Here is an 18,579-nt window from a genome sequence, read left to right on the forward strand (position 1 = left end):
CCCCCCCCCCCCCCCCCCCGCCCCGCTCTGCCATGCTTCTTCTCCTTCTCCTTAGTTCTTTTTTGAGAGGGAGAAAGAAGAGAGGTTTGTGTTCTTCTTTGCAAAAGGGCTTCACTAACACTTAAAAGAAGTAAAATAAAACCTGACACTTAAAGATCTGTTACAGGTCCCTCCAGCTAGGGAGGGGCTGAGCCAGTGAGTCTTATATAAGCCCTTGTCATGTGGTCCTCCAGATCAGCTTCCTGGCAAACGGGCCCAGGAAGGCCTAGTCACCTTACAAAAGAAATACCCAGACACAAAGCTGCTCCCTCCCCAGCTTAGGTTCTTGGGCTCTTCCATTCAGAGCTGTGCAGGGCCCCTCCTGGCCTCTTAACCAGTTTCTAGTGCCAGGACTTCCCATTAGCAAGGCTTTAACCATACTGACCCATCATAGCCTACTTCTCCCAACCAGATAAGTGTCAGTAGGTCTGCAATGCCATATACCCACAGTGATGTCCAGCCATTCTCATATGAATGTCTATGCCATATAATTCCCTACCACAGTAAAGGAAGGGGTTAAGAGTCTCAGAAGACGTGGGCTCAGCTCTCACTTCTACTCCTAACTTTCTGTGTCAGCTTAAACAAGGTACTTCACCCCCCTGACCTGCTTCTCCTCATCTGTCAAACAAACTAGATGATTTTCAAAGTCTTCAGCCTCAAGATTCTGTGATCTATGAGTCATTTTTCCAAAGAGTCTGTACAGACCCTATAAACATCTATTACTTCTGAGCTTTATATTTTGACCAGTGATGGACAGATAAGGGTATTAAGACGCTGAGCCTAGGTGATGGATTTTTTTCATACTCAAACCCTAAGAGGAGAAAAAGAATGAGGAAGAGTCAGTCTGCCATGGAACCAGAAAGGAAGGTTCCAGTGTCTGACTGTAAGCTCCCAGAGGGTAGGACCTGTGTCTGGGAACAGGCAGACAATGACTTATCAGCACAACAGAATTGAAATGAAATTTTCTGGTTAAGCAGAAGCTCTATGCCTCACGTTACCTTGTTGCTGTGAACTAGCTGTCCCATAGAGAGGGAGGTGAGATGAATCATGATTTGAACTGAGAATACCTCTTAGAAGTTGGGTTTTATGTTAAGCCCTAATATGCTTACTTACCAGTCATTTGGCTCTTGTGGCTGACAGTTCTGGATCCCAAAATAATCCCAGGTATCCAAGGATAGTATAGTGCAGAAAAAAAAGAGCTCTGGAGTGAGGACCCAGGTTCAAATCTACTCTGCTAATTGCTGCCTCTGTGACTGAGGTAGACATTTCACATCTCTGGGTCTCAGGTATCTCCTATAAAATGATGGGGGTGGGATGGGGTTGGACGAGCTCTGAATCTTTTCTGTCTCCCCTGATCCCTGTGAGCTACTCACAGGTTATTGAAGCCTGAGGTTCCTTCCATTTACCGCATGATTCTGTGGCAGGGCTGCAAATGGATGATCCAGCGATTTCGCCAGTACCTGACCTCCAAGCACGGTCCTGAGGCCGTGGAGACGCTCTTCCAGGATGTGGACAACATCTTCATCAAAAGCCTGCAAAGTGTGCAGAAGGTCATCATCAGTGATAAGCACTGCTTTGAGCTGTATGGCTATGACATCCTCATTGACCAGGACCTCAAACCGTAAGGGGCTTCTTGTGGACAGGGACAGTCCATTCTTTGGAAGGGCCCATTCTGTGGGCTAGCCCCTTGCTTAGGGTGCTCTATCCATTCCTGAAGGTGGCTTGTTCCACAGTTCAGGTTCATTTGAACTAAGTGGCCTATTTCACAGTGATCCACCCTATAGAAGGGCCTCTTCTTAGGGTGGGCCATTCTATAGGTTACTGGATGGTCCATTTCTAATTACTGCCAGTCCATAGATGAGAGCTCTCTGGCTCCAACCAAGCCAGTGTCTACAGAGCCTCTCTCTTAGTAGGCTACATGTCATGCAGCTTGGAGGAAGATCCTCAAGGTGTTTCAACTGTCCACATACCCAAAGAATACCAAACACCAGAGCCCAACAATTGCCAACACAGCCTTCTCCATTCAGATTCAAGAGAGGGTAGGCACACACCTGGCTTAGGTCACAAGCTAAGTAAGGAGTGCAAAGAATTTCCAGATAAGGCAACCAGCATTCCACATTCCAAACATGAAAGTTTAGATCTAGAGACTCAGAGCACCTTCAGACAATCACTGAGGCAACACAGTGTGGAATGGGCCCTGGCCTGGGTTCTAGCCTTGGATGTGCCATTGATTTCCTGTATAATCCTGGATAAGTACTTTTCCTTCTGTGCACCTCAGTTTAATCCTCACTAGAATGGGACTCACAAGGCTTCAAAGAATTCTGAGGATTACATGTTCATAGACATTGAAAGTGCTTAAGGAGCCATACAAAGGGTTCACTATCATCACAGAGACAAATGATGCTGATTTCTCCCTGAAGTTGATGGGCATTCATTTTCTTCCCAGTGGGCCTGGTTGAAAATAAACCAGGAGTTCCATCTGGGGTTATCTGGCATCTTACTACAGGGCTGAGACATCACCAACCCTCCTTTTTCCTAACCTTCAGGTGGCTTCTTGAAGTCAACGCCTCCCCATCCCTTGCTGCCAGCAGCCAGGAGGACTATCAGCTCAAGGCTTGCCTTCTGGAAGACACACTGCACATTGTAGACATGGAGGCCAGGTGGGGACACTGATGCCAGCCTAAAGAACCCTGGGGGGCCCTTACTTTAAGTATATGAAAACCTTGATTTACACAAAGTAATTTCTTAATTCTTGGAGACAGGATCATTATCTGGTTCTCCTCACTACACTTATAACACCCACAAATTTGTGGTTGATTATTTTTCCCCCAATGCATCTGACATGATTTTTAAAAATTGTTTTATTTGATTTTCATTTCTGAATCCTCTCACTCCTCCTGCCCCCCACCCATTAAGGAAAGAAAAACAAAACTCTTAAAATATGTAAAATTATGCAAAAAAATCCCACAATTAGCCATGTCTCTACCCCTCCCCCCCATATATTTATGTCTAATCTGAGTCATCAGGTCTTTAATCTAGAGGTGGACAGCCTGTTTCATCATGAGCCCTTTGGAATTGTTTGGTCATTATGTTGATCAGAGTTGCTGTTACTAAGTACATTGTTTTCCTGCTTCTTCTCATTTCACTTTACATCTGTTCATACAAGTCTTCCCAGGTTTCTCTGAAACTCTCTCCTTCATCATTCCTTATAGCACAATAGTATTCCATTATATTCATATAGCATAACTTGCTCAGCCATTCCCCAGTTGATAGACATCTCTTCAGTTTCCAATTCCTTACCACTACAGAAAGAGCTGCTATATTTTTGTACATATGGGTTCTTTTCCTCTTTCTTTGATCTCTTTAAAGTAGAGACCTAGTAGTGGTATTGAAGAGGTATATATAGTTTAATAGCTTTTTGGGCATGGTTTCAAATTGTTCTCCAGAATAACTGGACTAGTTAGTTTGTAGTTCCATCCACAGTGCATTGGGTGGAACTGTCCTCCCACGGCTCTTTCGGCATTTGTCATTTTCTTTTTCTGTCATCTTAGCCAATTTTATGGGTGTAAGGTGGCACTTTGCAGTTGTTTTAATTTGCATTTTCTAATTAATATAATAATTTTAAAAATGGGATTTATTCAACTTTTCAAGAACATAGTTGTCTTGTAAGTCAAGGTACTCCTGACCTATGGGTGCCAACTGTAGCTATTTTTTTTTAACCAGACTAGCTGTGATTTCATTGTAGAGATCTCTTGGTGAGCTCTCTGATGCATATCAGCACCTTCTCTGTAATTTATGGTCTTAGAGAGTTAGGAGAGGAGGATGAAGGGAAGGTTAAATGACATGCCTAACATCAACACAGCAAGCATTTGATGGAGTCAGGACTCAAACCAGGGTCTTTTGACTCTGAGGGAAACTCTCTGTCCATTATGTCTCACTGCCTCTTAACAGAAGCTAAACTATACAGAAAACTAGGTTGATAGAAACCTTTGCCCCCAGTCTCCCAAGGCAGACCTAACCAACACTTTTTTTTTTCCTACTGGGAAAAGAGTAATTTGTTGGTAAGGAATAGCTTACTAGAGAAGTTTGGGGAAGATATGTGCCAGTCACTGTTCTAAGCAAGCACTGTGGATATTAAAAAGGCAGCTGCTGCTCTCAGGGAGCTTATAATCTACTGGGAAAGACAATACACAAAATGAAGCTGGTGAGCCGGGGGTGGAAGTTACCTAACTCCAGGCATGATGGAGAAATCCAGAGCTCAAAGAAGGATCATGGGGTACCTTAGAGACTGTCTAGTCCAGCCCCTTCACTTCCAAAATGGGGTATCTGAGGGGCAGAAAAGGGAAGTTGCTTGCCTGAGGTCACAGGGGGACGAGCTGGAATGTGAACCTGGAGCCACTGACTCCAGATCCACTCCTTTCGAAGGCCTCAGGCTAAATAGACTCTTTCCTGAACAAAGGAGGAGTAGCAGAGACCTAGACTAGGGCCTCAGATCTGTCCTTGGCCAGGACAGAAATATGCAGTGATCAGTTACCCAGCCAGGGCTTCCTTCTTGGGTCGAGGCTAGAAACACAAAGTGGCTGAGATTCTTATGGAGATCTCCATAGTGTAAGTGATCACAATGATGATAATCCCTTTCCTGCAGTTTATAAAGCACTTTCTCTCACACAGGTACCCATAGCAGCCGTGGGAGTTGGGGAGGGCATTACAGGAAACCACAGGCTTGTAGAGGTGAAGCCTGGCAAATGGTGAAGGTGGAACTCAAAGCCAGCACTGAGTGCAGTGTGGCATGTGAAACAATACAGCATCTGGAGACAGAAGATTTGGGTTTGAGTCCAGGCTTTGTCATTTACTAGTTAGTTGTGTAACCCTAGGCAAGTCACTTCCTTGCTTAGCCTCTGTTTTTTCATCTGTAAAATGGGGGTAATAATACTTAGACTAAGAGGCAGGTATATCTCAGTGAGTCTGGAAGATCTGGGTTTAGATGCTGCTTCGGACACCTATGTGATCTGGCCCCCAGGTAGCTCTCTAAGGCTGTTTGTTACAGATGAGGTTTATGTATGATTGGCACTGGAGGAGGAAATGTCCAAGGTTCCCCACAGCAATGGAATCATAGGTGTGGGTCCCCTTGCCCCTTACCTTCAAGGCCATCAGAAAGAAAAAAAAATGTTTTTACTCCCTATCACATATGACTATTGCGAGAATCAAATGAGATCATAGATACGAAGTGTCTTTGAAATCTTAAAATGCTATAGAGATGTCAGTTATTGGACTGTTAATTATGAGCCCAGTGTCTTCTCCTCAAACTTCACCCCACTACAGCTTTTTTATAGCCTTTACCTCTTAGAGAGAGGGAGTATGTATGGTACAACTGAGTCAGAAACCTGAGCCCAGGTTCTGGCTCTGCTACATTATTGCCTTGTAACCATGAGCAAATTGTTTGGCCTCCGAGCTTCGGCTGGCTTCTCTGCAAAATGGGGATAAAAACCCTTACCTGACCTCTCAGGGTCTATCATTTATACAAGCGCTAGTTTCTTAGATCTGTGGCTGGTGCCCTCCTCCACAAGGCTTCCCTTGTCAGAGGGCTACATCCAGAGGGATTTGCTACCCATCACCGTTGTGCCTGCCCCCTAGGCTCACAGGAAAGGAAAAGCGAGTTGGCGGCTTTGACCTCATGTGGAATGACGGACCAGTCAGCAGAGAAGAAGAGGGCATCGACACATCAGGGGCTGGAAACTTTGTGGCCAACACCCACCTGGGTATGTGGGGCTTCTCAGCAGGTTCTCAGAGGGTCATATTCCCAGCCTGGCACAATCTGGAGACAGGGAGAAAAACAAGCAGTGGAGGGGCAGGGGGTGGTCTAGTGGAAAAACCACTGGACTTGCACATTTCCACTACCTGTCAGTCAGTAGTGAGTTCTCTGTACATGCATGGCTCTTTAGGCAACACTAGAGAGACTGCCATCTTTTTGAATTTCAGTGCATGGGAACCTACCTCTCCCTTCTCTGAAATCCTTTGTATCAGCTCTCCCCAGACCTAAGGCCCACGTCAAACTGCCTTGTTTTCTTCTCCCTTCTAAACTCTTATGAGTGAGCAGGGATGGCTCCATGGGCTTCCAGTCAGATGAACTCTGAGGGGTAAAGATCATTAGGACACTAAAGGAAGGCTTCTTGCAGGAGACGGGTGTTTAGAATAGGTCATGAAGTCTGGATAGTGTTTCTCTATGTGCACAGGGCAGAGGCATGGGCTGAGGCGTGTGGGATATGACAGGTAATCCAAATGGGTTAGAGCACAGGCCAGTGGATGGGAGGAGTGTGAAAGGGCCCAGAAGGTAGAGTGATCACATATTATAAAGGACCTTAAAAAGCAGGTCAGAGAGCCTGAACTTGATTTGATGTTATCAGCTCACATTTCTTTAATGCTTTACTTTTTAAGGCACTTCCCTGGAAATTGCCTGAAGGGAGGATAGTATGAGGTGGAGCAAGGGAGAGTGCTGATCTTGGACCCAGGACACATTCCACAGGCAAACTGCTTCTTTCCAGGCCCATTTCCTCATCTATCAGATGTGGATAGTAATCATTGCACTCTATCCTGAAGATACAAATACACTCACGAGGTGCATTTGTAAACCTTTAAGCACCATATGGGCTGTTCATAATCCTGTCTGACAGATGAGGACACTGAGGCTTGCCCACAGCCATGCTCTTCTCCCTAGCAGCTGCAGATCACCCAATCAGTACGTAAGGGGGTCGTGCTAGCACCCCTTCTCTTGCTTTATTTCAGGCTGCGACAATGATCGAAAGAAACAGCTGAGGCAGCTCTTCCGTTCACTTCACAACCAGAAGAAAGTTACCAGTTAATCATGGTGGGCCAAGGGGAAATTGAGCCCAAGCAGGTGCCCAGTGACCCCTCCCAATTTTGGAGCAGTGCCTCCAGTTTCTCTCAGGCCTGCCAACAGTTTTGCTGGCTCAGCATGTTACCAACCATCAGCCTGCTGGACTTGCTGGCTCCAGGATGCGCTGTGGATGAAGCGTGCTCAGGAGCTGTGCCAGTCTGGGAAGCTGGGTGGATTTGTGACCTTGAAAGGGGTTCGTCTGCATTGGTTCTATGATCTGAAACTAAGGATTTGACCTATACAATGAGAAATGTAGCAAGCCTTGCAGTCCTAGAGAGAACTTTCTTAATAAAAGCAAATCATCATTCGATATCTCTTTTCTGATTTAACTAGGATCCTGTTGGCTGAAGCACTGGACATCACCTATATGTGTATGCTCATGGGGCTCTTCCCCTTTCTGGGCAGACAGGCGAGGTCACCCCTATTTTTAGAGATGGGGAAAAAGCTCAGGGAGGACAAGAGAGTAATTGCCAGTGTGAATTCAAAGTTAGATCTTAGTTACATGACTAGCTCCAACATGTGTTAGCTATAGGAATTCAGACAAGCCACTTAACCTCATCCATGTGGACCAAATATGAATTCACTAGCATCAAGAATTGCAATCTGTTGAGGAAGTCCCTGTCCTGATGCAATGTTAACAACTGCTCAACAGCTCCTTTATGGTCTGAAAGGCTTGCCTGGGATCCTGAGAGAATAAGTGACTTGCCTGGAGTCACAGCCAGCACGTGGGTTAGAGGTGGGGCAGGAACCCAGGTTTTCCTGACTTCCAAGGTCAGTTCTTTATTTAATGTCTCTTCACATCTGTCCAATGGGACTGAAAAAGCAACCTGTCATGCACTCTTAGGGCAGGGCAGTTCTAATTCTAATACATATGGGCTGTGTGACCCTGAGCATGTCATTTAATCACCACTCTATTATGCCCTTACCCTATGTTAAACACTGTGACAAGTGCTGAGGACCTAAGTATAATCAGTGAAACAATCCCTCCCGACAAGGATCTAAGTAACCAAACGGGGATTACTCTGTACTGGAAAAGTTTGTTTCAGCAGAATCACAGATCCAGACAAAGTAAAAAAAAACATGCAAAGCATCATGGTTAGGGGTGACAGATTAGACAGTCTCTCGTCAAGCCCTTTATAGTCCATAGGGAGACCCAAGAATGTAGAGAACTACAACATGAACTCAAGTGCTTTGAGAGGGGCTGAGAAAATGCTAATTAAGTAAAGTCCATGAAAGAAACATCAGAACTGCCAAGGATCAGGAATGGTTTCACAGAAGTCTTAAGATTTGAAGGAGAAATCTTATCCCCAAACCTTTGTTTCCTTCTCTGTAAAACCGGCATGTCATCCAGTGTATCTATCTCATGAAAAAAGCCTGAGTGACTTAGATGAGCTAATGCATTTAAAGTACTTTGCCAACTTCAAAGGCTAGTTATGATCTCCCTTCTGCATGGACACAGCATCAGCTTTTCAGAATACATTTTACAATTTAAAGACTGGCGTAACTATTCACATTTGTATAGCATTTTAAAGTTTGCAAAGCACTTTCCTCACAACCCTGAGGTAGACCGTTCAAGTGTCATCGCTATTTGACAGAAAAAGGAAGTTGAAGAAGGGAAGTCATTGGCTCAGAGGCACTCATGGGAGGCCAAACCTCTCCTGACTAGGTTGCGCCTCTCTAGCACAGTCAATGAGGGTGCTGGAGTGGTGAGAAGTGTGTCCAAGTGAGAGGTATGAGGTCTCAACTAGGAGTCGTTGATAAGAGATCAGTGCAGTCATGGGTATCATTTAATCAGTCAGGAGCCACTGGCTGCATTTCAGGCCTCTCCCTTCCTCCCTCCACTCACAGTCTGGCTTAATAGAAAACCACAGTCCAACCTACAACTGCACATTCCTGCATGATTATGTACAGTGTATATTTTTTCCTTTCAAAGTAATCTCATATTTGAAGTGCAGGAGTTTACATGCAAGGTAAATAACACAATCTCTAGCAGTGGGTTACCACTGATCTCACTGGCCAGAGACTGCAGAGTAAGAGTATACCATTTGCAAACACTGGGAGCTGTCTCAGGCATTAACAAACACAGACCACAGATACTAGAAATGCCATCCAGGATCTTTATTCTGCTCAGCTTTTTTTATGGCTCTCTGGAAGTTCATTTGGTATAGTCCTATGGTGTGTCCACCTCGAGGAATGGGTCTGGGAAATTCCATGAAGCTATGGGAATGCAGACAGGGACACTTATCAGGGAATGTTCAATAAGTTGCCCCTAAGGTCTGCAATTACTTAAGGAACAACTGCCTGGGCAATTTCCCTTTGCCTAAGAAAGGTTTAGGAGACAAAGTCTCAGTCTGATTTACAAGATATTAACGGGAGTCTATTAAAAGCTCTGATGTAATCAGAACTTGGGACTGAAAAGGGGGAGCTGTGTTGGGAAATGTGAGCTGTTTTCAGCACTAGTTGCATGAGCTGTGTGGTGAACCACAAACAGAGAAGGTTTCCTGTCTATCACAAACCACCATTGAGCTTTGTTGTTCTATTTCTACCTGTTATAAACTCTCCACCATTCTACCAAGTCTGTCTTCTCCATCCTTTCCCCACAGCCTGGGTAGGGAAGGGAGGGGTTCCACTGGAATGAAGTGCTCACTTTCTCCCACTCCCTTCCTCGGACCTAGAACAATAGTCAAACTGTGAGTCTGAGGCAAAGGGAAAACGCAGCCTCCCAGACAGCAGGACATTGTTGGAAGTGCCTGTGGCAGTCATTCTAATGCTCCCACTGCTGCTGCCCCAGCCTCTCATCTTGGATCTTCTCCAAGGACTATCAATAGGCCTGGTGTTTCGGCCCACCCTGGTGGTGTCCTGGGTGGATAATAATAGGCTGTAGGTTCCTGGCTTTAATAGAGCGGCCAAATCCTATAAACAAAAGTCTTCAGTAGCAAACTGCTATCTGCTAGATTTGTGAAGCTAGTCCCTACTATACCCCACTGCCATGGTAGTGAAGCAGTTCTTCTGTGGGCATCTGGGGGTCAAAAGTTTAAGATCCCATGCTGATCTTTGGTTTTTGAACCTCATCCTTTCAAGATGACATTAATGGCTCTCATCTCCTCCTGGCTCAGGGGCTTCAGGTTAAATCCTTTCAATTCCGGTTTACCTAGGGGAAGAATCAAGTCAATGGGTCAGAGAAATGTAAGAGTGATGTGGAAGAGGTGCCAGCTGGTCCCACCACATTAGCTGGGCAAAAGAGAGCTTACTTGGCTTCTATACACTGTTGTGGGAGGGACTAATAGTCTGATAAGAAAAGCTAAGCAAAAACAGTTTCATGCTAACTAAGCAACAATGATTCTCTCACTTCTCTTGGGTTTGGAAAGACTCTTGAGGCTTTGTAGACTTATTTACCCATTTATCTCAGGGGCTTTCCTGCCCAATCATATATTTCAATCACTGCCATGGAAGAGGAGCCAATTTTGGCTTTACCCAAGGTCATAAAGATCTCTCCTGGTTCATAATATCTGCCTTCCCTCTCTCCTAGATTCACATTTTTATCATAACCTAATTCAAAGTGACTAATGAGAGAAGGAAACTTTAATGGAACTACAAATTATTGTTGTAGGTGGAGAGCTCAGACTGGCCCCGACCCGTGGCATGTGCCCCTCTTCCTCACTTTCTGGATGCCTACATTCACTTGTTTTACCCTAACCTCTGAGATTCATGCTAACCTGGGATTTACATTTTGGCTTTTCCCACTTTTCAGTCCCCACTAATGAAAGAACTACCTACCTTGAGCTTCCAAGAGACGGTTGACCTTCCCTTTCAGCTGTTTCCGGAGTTTCTCTATCTCCTCATCCAGGTGCTCCTGATCTGAAAACAACAACAAAAAAACCAACAGCAGTTAACATTTTCAGAACATTTTGCAGTTTTGAAAGCACTTTCTTTCCCAATCCTGTGAAGTGGGTAGTACAAATAGCATTATTCTTATTTCATAGAAGAAACTGAAGCTGGGGCCAAATGACTTCTCCAGTCAGAGCTACTGACAGCAGACTCAGCTCCAGGTATCCTAGCATGGCATGTTCTCTCTACACACCACCACCATACTGCCTATCAACAGAAGTCATGGACTTATACATATATACTGCATACAACTTGCTAGGTGACCACAGCAAAGTGACTTTCCTTGACTCCACCTTTGAAAAACAAGTGAGTTGGACTAGATGGTCTCTAAAATTCCTTGCAATTTGACATTTCCATTCTTATAACCTGATTTCAAGAGCTTCCCTGTTAACAAAGAATTATAGAACACTGTCTAGGCACCACATACTGTAGCCAAACTGATGACTGTCCAAAGAGCCTGCCTGACTAGAAGTGTTTAACTGTCTAATGAGTGGCACAGATTAATGGCTCAGCAAGTGAGAGGGTGCAGGAGTCAGGACTCAAGTTCAATGTCTAAGAATGTATACAATTTAGAGACCAATGAGACAAGGAAGGTCTCTGCAAGCAAAGGTAACAGTGAGACCAAACACACTGAGGTGAGGAAGCACGAGTAGTGATGTGCCAGACAGAAAGCAGAGAGATAAGCCTGATTAGAATAAAGGGGGTAGTATATAGGTGAGAAGATAAGAGAGGCTGGGTGAGACCATGAAATTTCTTTTCTGGGGCTAGATACCAAGAACTTTCAATTACTTTGTTTTCAAATCACACTATTCTACCTTGTTTGGTTAATTTTGACTCCACAAGACTTTATGTAGGGGATCAGAGATGTAGGGCTGGAGGAGATACCAGAGGTCATCTAATCCATTTTGCAAATGAGGAAATTAAGGGCCAACAAAAATATCTTTTTTACAGATTCAGCAGAAGTAGGACTTGAACCCAGATTCTGGCTGCCATGCTCTTTCCATTGTACCAGGATGGTGGGATATACAATTCCTTCTTCCCCAGTGAAGAATACAGATCTTGGTCTCTTCTTTCTGCACTGATGCCCCACAACTCCCCTCCCCCCCCCAAAAAAAACCAAAAAACAATTGGCCCCAAGAAGAAGGTTTTGGGGGCTCACTTTTTTTTTAATTGTAATCACTGTTTTATCATTTTACTGGTTCTGCTTACTCCACTCTGTATCAATTCAAACAAATCTTACCTTCCTGTGAATTCATCATACTTGTTTCTTATAGCCATTCCGTGATCAGCACATACCCACTTTGTTTTTTGCTACTATGGAAGGTTTTTTGCTATTGTAAAAAGTGTAGCTATGAATATTTTGATATATATACATACAAAAGTATATAGATACATATATAAATTTTGTCTTTGACTTCTTTGAGGTATATGCCCCAAAGTGGAATCTCTAGGTCAAAGGCTATTAAACTTTTGAGACTGAGGCTGTGATCAATCTGAATTAAGACCCAAGCCTTCATACTATGCAAAGCCTGACTTGGGAGGTAAAGCCACAGTGTTTACAGCACATTTGTGGGGCTCTTTACCTTTGTGAATCATATCCTTTGTCCGTGGTCGAGGAAGCTTGATGAACATGTTTCCAAAGCAAACCATCACTTTATCTGAAACAGAAAACAGTCCATGGTCAGCTTGATAAACCAACAAGTATTCATTAAGCACCTGCCAGACACTGTGGGACACAAATATTAAGAATGAAACAATTCCTACTCCTGAGGAGCTTCCATTCTAATGGAAGAGACCACAAGTACATATATGGCATATCAACAGAAACAAATATATTTAAAGTAGTTTGGGAGGGAGAACGCTAGAAGTTGGTGGGGGACGTAGAGGATCAAGAAAGGATCTTATGAAGATTGGGAGACCAGCCAGAATAAGGGTGCTAGTTACACTCCTCACTGAGGCCAACATCTTTGGGGCTAATGCCAAATTTAGCTAGTAATGCTCAAGGATTCTTGAGGCAGAGTTTTTAGTGGACTTGAGAGTCAGGAAGACATGGCCTCACATCCTTCCTCATACTTACTGGCTGTTTGACCCTGAAAGTTCTCAGACCCAAGTTTCCTCATCTATAAAACTGGGACATTAGTATTTACATGACAGGGTTATTATAACATATAAGGCACTTCACAAATCTTCAAGTGCTGTATGTCAGCTATTATTAGTATTCTTTTCTATAAGACTTCAGGTATCCATAATTCCCTAAGGAAGGTGATAGAATTTAAAACCTAATTTGGCAAAAAGAAAGAAAATGGAGATCTCTAACCACTTTTGTGTAGTCACGTTAAAAAAAAACCTACCAAAAAAAAAAAAAGAAAAAACAACAATCCTATCTTACTATACAGGAAAGCAATGTTTTAAAAAAAAAGGAGTTTGTATCCATGTCCTCAAAGGTATCTACTGTACATATTGTGACAGTGTGTTCTCGACCCAATATACAGGTGAAGTGAATTTTGGATGTAAATATACCATTTGATTTGCTTCCCCCCCCCCCCTCCTCTTCACTCTACTGCTGCGATGTGGAATTAAAGATGTTACCTGACATTGACCCTAAAAGAAAAAAGTGACAGTAAATCTCCTTGCTCATACTTCCATGACCCCTGGCCCCAATACCCACAACTTACTCGATTGGCTGGGGTCTCTCTGAAGGGCCCTCAGGGCTTCCCGGTTCTGGTTCCTTTTCAAGTCCAGGTCCACTATCTAGGAGAAAGTCAGACATCACGGGGGGACCGAGAGAGGGGAGGGGGTCAGAGGGGCAACCTTGGCCCAGTCATCCTCCCCAACCCCATCACCCACCCCGGGGCCTCGGGTACCTCCTTTGTACAAGGACCAGGCTAAGTCCGGTAAGGGAAGGGTGGAGGGGAAAGTGTAGGAGTAAGGAGGGCAGGAATTTGGAAGCGCGTTCTCCTCGTTCCCGGCCCTTCGCGGACCTGCTGCTTGTCGGCCAGCACCTCCTCGGCCAGCTCTTCTACCTCGCTCAGGTAGAGGAGCACACGCTCGGCTTCCGACCCCAACATGACTTCAACAATGGTGCAGGCCGGCAGTCTCCCTGTGCGCATGCGCCGCCACCACAGGCACGCTGCGAGACGCCAGGGGCCGCCGCCGCCGCAGGACGCACGCCCGGGGGCGGGGCGGGGGAAAACGAAAGAGGGACAGCCTTTGGGGCCACGTGACGATGCTTTCTGAAGTAGATGGAGTTGGGCGGAGGCGCACGTGTGTTGGGGAAAGACAAGTACTTTGGCGCCCCCGTCAGGCTGAATTTAGTCTTTGCTCTTGAAGTCCTCAAGTCCGAAAATGGTTGTCTTAAGGGTCACTCATTTAGAGTCCTGGTCGCCTAAACTGGGGAGAGTGGAGTGAAAATAAGAGAAACCCAGCTATTTCTAGTTCCCAGGGCAGCATGGGCAGATTGGGGAAGGATGCAGCAGAGAGCATGGTCTCCCTCTGACCTCCTCCCTTAACCGTCATCTCTACCTTGGTTTCTCATTTTCTCTATCTGTAAAATGGGTAGAAATTAAAGTCCTCTGAATTCATTGGGAGCAAAGAATAATTTCCAATTCGATTCAACAACTAGGTGGAACGTTAGATTTGGGCTCAGGAAGGATTGAGTTTGAATCCTACCTTGACTTATGAAAATGAGTCTTCCTAACTCATTGTATAGAATGTAAAATGGGTAGAATAACAGCACCTACCTCACAGGGCTGTTGTGAAGGTCAAATGATATCAAAGCCACAAATTAAACTTTCACTGTGACTGTCTTCCTCCTCCTCCTCTTCATCACCAGCAGCAGCATTAAGAAGGGCTTCCTGAATGCCCAGTGCTCAATGGAGCCTTGGGCAGGTGCAGGGTGGTGGATGGACTTTCCCAGAAGCCTCCGGTTCAGGCACTCTCTGCCTAAGGCTACAGTCATTCAAGCTATGGCCTTGCCCTAGAAGGGAAGAACTACTTGTGGACTGGAGTAGTCAGGAAGAAGCTAGATGCTCATCATGGGAGCTATACGATTTTAGACAAGTCACTTCTGTAGTTTCCTCCTCTGCAAAATGAGGTGATTCAGATTCAAAAATCTTAAACAGACACAGGTTTATTATATTATTTAAAAATCTCTTAACTTTCATCGCTTTAGGAATTTTCTGGTGCGAATAGTTTGGTGTTGAAAGGAAAGGATTGCTATGAGAATGATACTACTTTTATCCACAAGACAAAATTATAGTCTTTGAACTTCAACAAATATTATTCTTATCCTCAGCAGATGTAGCAAGAAGTCTTCTCTAGAACTTGGATTTTCTGGCCTTAACCAGGACCAATAAGTATATATAAGTTTGAAAGAGACAGATGTAGGCTTCATCACTAGTGGTGGTATGGGCTTGGTGTACACTCGGTGTTGCAGAAGGAATATCATTCCACAACTCCTTTTCTTACTTGATGAAAACTTTTAGAAAAGCAGGCTATCAATGAATTAATTTATTAATTAATTAGCCCTGACAGCTAGGTGATACAGTGGGTGAGGTACTGGGTCTGGAGTTAGAAAGACTCATCTTCATAAGTTCAAATCTGGCCTCAGACACTTCCTAGCTGTGTGACCCTGGGCAAGTCACTTAACGCTTTTTACCTCAGTTTCTTCATCTGTAAAATGAGCTTGAGAAGGAAATGGCAAACCACTCCAGTAGCTTTACCAAGAAGGCCCCAAATGGGGTCATGAAGAGTCAGATATGACTGAAAAACAACTGAATAACAACACAATTAATTAACCAACAAGGGAACATGGCCATGAGGTAGCTCAACTTTACTTCTACCAACCAAGTTACTCTGTACTCATGCACTAACTTCCCAAAAGGCTGAAGTATTCCCCCTGCTCAACAGAGGCCATTCAGCCTACCAACTCATACTATTCCTCTTCACCACTGAGCTTCATGGAGCTATGCCATCTCTTGATACCTGGGATTTGTCTTTGGACTCCATGTAACTCTAGGTGTATCATATAGAATATATTCCAATATTACTAAGCTAGAAAATTAGTCATCTCTCCTTTAAAACCCTCAGCCCACATTTGAAAATGTCACTTTCCACCAATTGTCTTCATTTATAAAACTTAGATGACTGACTTTGTAGTGACTATTTGATTTATTAAAACAACTTTATGTAAAAGTTACTACCTTCACATCTTTGCCATGATCACCACAGGTCTTTAGGATCTGTCTCAGTTCTTTTGTTAATACAAAGAAAAAATGGTTAAGGGGGTAGGGCTAAGCACTCCCCCCCCCAGCCACACACACACACACACACACACACACACACACACACATATACACTTTACCCTGTTTTCTGATAACTTGTGAAGTTTCATTATGGTCCTAAACCAGGATTGTCATTATAAAGCCTTCTGCACATTTAAGCAAAAACTTTTTAACAATTTCAGGTACTAGTTGGCTTAGATGTCCTTTGTAGTTCTATCCAACACCAAGATTCTTAAATTCTGTGTAGCCCCTTCTCTAGGAGCTAATCTTCACCCTGAAGGTTGCAGATTAGGCTTCCAGAGCAGGAGAGAAACTGAGTACTCCCAGGTTTCAAGGATACCCTATGGATCTACAATCCTAAAACTTTAGCTCACAAGCCCTCACTGGGGAGCATCCTCTTAAAAATTAACTCAAAGCAAAAACACTTATTAAGATGACATTGTAAAAAGAGTAGCTTCAAAACATTCTTTCCATAAGCCTGGAATATGCGTTCCTACAAACATATACAGTGGGAAGAAGTACAAACAATGGTAGTGAGACCCACACACAGGAAACACATGAGAACAAGGCAACTCCCACTGCTCTTACTGTAGGCCTTGATGCCCTTTCTCTCCTCATGCTGTTCCTCTTAGCAGTGTCTCTGCTGGGCAGGTCACCTGGATGTGCTGCCAGGGTCTGCTATTCTCACCAGTAAGATTGCCAGGCTAGTTCATTCAAGTCCGCAGCGGGGCAGGGTTGGCGTCTGTGCTCTAGGAAGTTCTGTTCATAAGTTGCTTCTGACGCTAACTCCTCAACTAGACTCCTTTTCTGAGTCTGTATCTGTTTGGAGACTGTGTGTCTCTGCATGGGCTGGAGGCATTTCAATATGTCTTGAACTCTTAGATTAATTCTGGAACTCTTTTTAAGGGTGACCCAGGGCAGCATTAATCTCTCACCCACCCAATGACCAAATTCTCCTTCTAATTTAATCAAGGACATTGTTCACCCTTCATAAAAGTGCCTCCTACTTTGTTTGTTTCTTACTTTCTTATATTATATCTTGGAGGTGTGGTGGTCAACAACCAATTCCCACTCCCAACTCTCCCTTTATCTGTAAATCCCAAGTTCTTTCTACCAAACAACCTGCTGGTACTTATCACACATACCCCATCTGTTGTCAAGTCTTGTCAATGCCCCTTTCGCTCCACTCACCCAGCCACCAGCCAGGTGCAGACCCTCATCACCTTGACTGGACTATTGTAATACACTTTTCATTGTTCTCCCTGTCTCAGCTCTATCCTTTGCTCAGTGGCCAAATAATTTTCCCAAAGGATATGTCAATCTTGGCTATTACCTTCAGGATCAAATATAAAATGCCCCATTTGGCACTGAAAACCGTTCATGGCCTCCCCCTTTACCTGTCAATCTTCTTACACTTTATTCCCCTTTCTTCACTCTACAATCCAGCTATGATGACCTATTTGTTGATTTTGGTACATATTACTCCATTTTCTGACTCTGAGGTTTTTCCCCAGGACTGGAGTACTCTTCTCTCCTTACTTCTCCTAGATTCTCTGGCCTCATTCAAGACTTAGCTCATATCCCACCCTCTTCAGCAGGACTTTCCCTGTCTGTCTCCCTCTCCCCTTCCCCCCATCCCTTTAGTGTCTTGCCTCTGAGATTACCTTCCATTTACACTGTATATATCTTGTATGTACTCTCCCCCATTAGCATGTAAGCTCCTTTTGGCAGGGACCATGTTTTTTTTCCCTTTCTTTGTATCCCCAGTACTTAGCAAAGTGACTGACATGTAATTGGTTCTTAATAAATGCTTGTTAACAAACTGACTATGACCACATTGTGTCAGACTGGGTGAAGACAGATGAGAACAGACTGTGGTTTGTGGAGTAATTTAGATGTCCCCTCATCTCTAAAATGAGTGAATCAGAGTAAGGTATAAGGGATTTTAGAGTTCTGAATTCTGTGATTTCACCACTTCCCCCCCCCACCAGAAATTGATCAGATATATTAGACTAATTTGTAAACTCAGAGCTCTCTTTGAATCTTCCATCTCTCTTGCCCTTCTCCCATACCCAGTTAATTGTGAAAGGGCTTTGGGAGACCATCTAGTCTAAATCCTTCATTCTACAGATAAGGAAGTTGAGGCTTAAAGGGTTATAGTGATTTGTCTAAAATCACACAGAACCCAGATCCTCTAAGTTCAAGGCCAGTGTGGACCAGGGCCACTTCATCATACATTTAGAACTTGGTAGTATTGTAAAAGTGTCTGATTGAAATTGTTTGTATGTATTGTCTTTATCGACATGTAACATGAAACCACATACATGAACAACATACTTGTTGTTCAGTCATTTTAGGTTGTGTATGACTCTTCATGACCCTGTCTGAGGTTTCTTGGCAAAGATACTAGAGTGGTTTGCATTTTCCTTCTCTAGCTTATTTTACAGATGAAGAAACTGAGGCAAACAGGGTTAA

At 44.1% G+C, this 18,579-nt stretch overlaps 2 protein-coding genes across 2 annotated transcripts in view; one reads left to right on the forward strand and one right to left on the reverse strand.

Moving 5' to 3' along the window:
- Positions 1–7,244, forward strand: part of TTLL9 (tubulin tyrosine ligase like 9) — a 42,095-nt gene extending 34,851 nt beyond the window's left edge. The window contains exons 11-14 of the mRNA XM_069073911.1: positions 1,464–1,660; positions 2,586–2,699; positions 5,674–5,798; positions 6,823–7,244. Coding sequence (XP_068930012.1) covers positions 1,464–1,660; positions 2,586–2,699; positions 5,674–5,798; positions 6,823–6,899 — 513 coding nt within the window. The 3' untranslated portion in view covers positions 6,900–7,244. The remainder of the gene's footprint in view (positions 1–1,463; positions 1,661–2,585; positions 2,700–5,673; positions 5,799–6,822) is intronic.
- Positions 7,245–9,037: 1,793 nt separating this feature from the next.
- Positions 9,038–13,964, reverse strand: PDRG1 (p53 and DNA damage regulated 1). The gene is made up of 6 exons (XM_069073917.1): positions 13,804–13,964; positions 13,498–13,573; positions 12,406–12,480; positions 10,712–10,792; positions 10,002–10,085; positions 9,038–9,151 (listed from the first exon to the last, which is right to left on the reverse strand). The coding sequence occupies exons 1-5, from the start codon at positions 13,930–13,932 to the stop codon at positions 10,003–10,005; spliced, it is 444 nt and encodes a 147-aa protein (XP_068930018.1). The 5' UTR covers positions 13,933–13,964; the 3' UTR covers positions 9,038–9,151; position 10,002.
- Between the last annotated feature and the right edge of the window lie 4,615 nt (positions 13,965–18,579).

This window comes from Petaurus breviceps, unplaced genomic scaffold (assembly GCF_028583685.1).
Source record: "Petaurus breviceps papuanus isolate PSGF00001 unplaced genomic scaffold, PetGlider_PUasm1.0 90879, whole genome shotgun sequence".
Classification (NCBI taxonomy): domain Eukaryota; kingdom Metazoa; phylum Chordata; class Mammalia; order Diprotodontia; family Petauridae; genus Petaurus; species Petaurus breviceps.

What these genes read in the sequence shown, in the direction of transcription:
- PDRG1 (XM_069073917.1), bottom strand. Translation starts at nt 13,932, where the DNA reads ATGCGCACAGGGAGACTGCCGGCCTGCACCATTGTTGAAGTCATGTTG. An exon ending in AAAGGATATGATTCACAAAG is followed by an intron (nt 10,793 to 12,405) that starts GTAAAGAGCCCC and finishes TGTTGTTTTCAG; the next exon opens with ATCAGGAGCACCTGGATGAG. An exon ending in CCGTCTCTTGGAAGCTCAAG is followed by an intron (nt 10,086 to 10,711) that starts GTAGGTAGTTCT and finishes TTCTTCCCCTAG; the next exon opens with GTAAACCGGAATTGAAAGGA.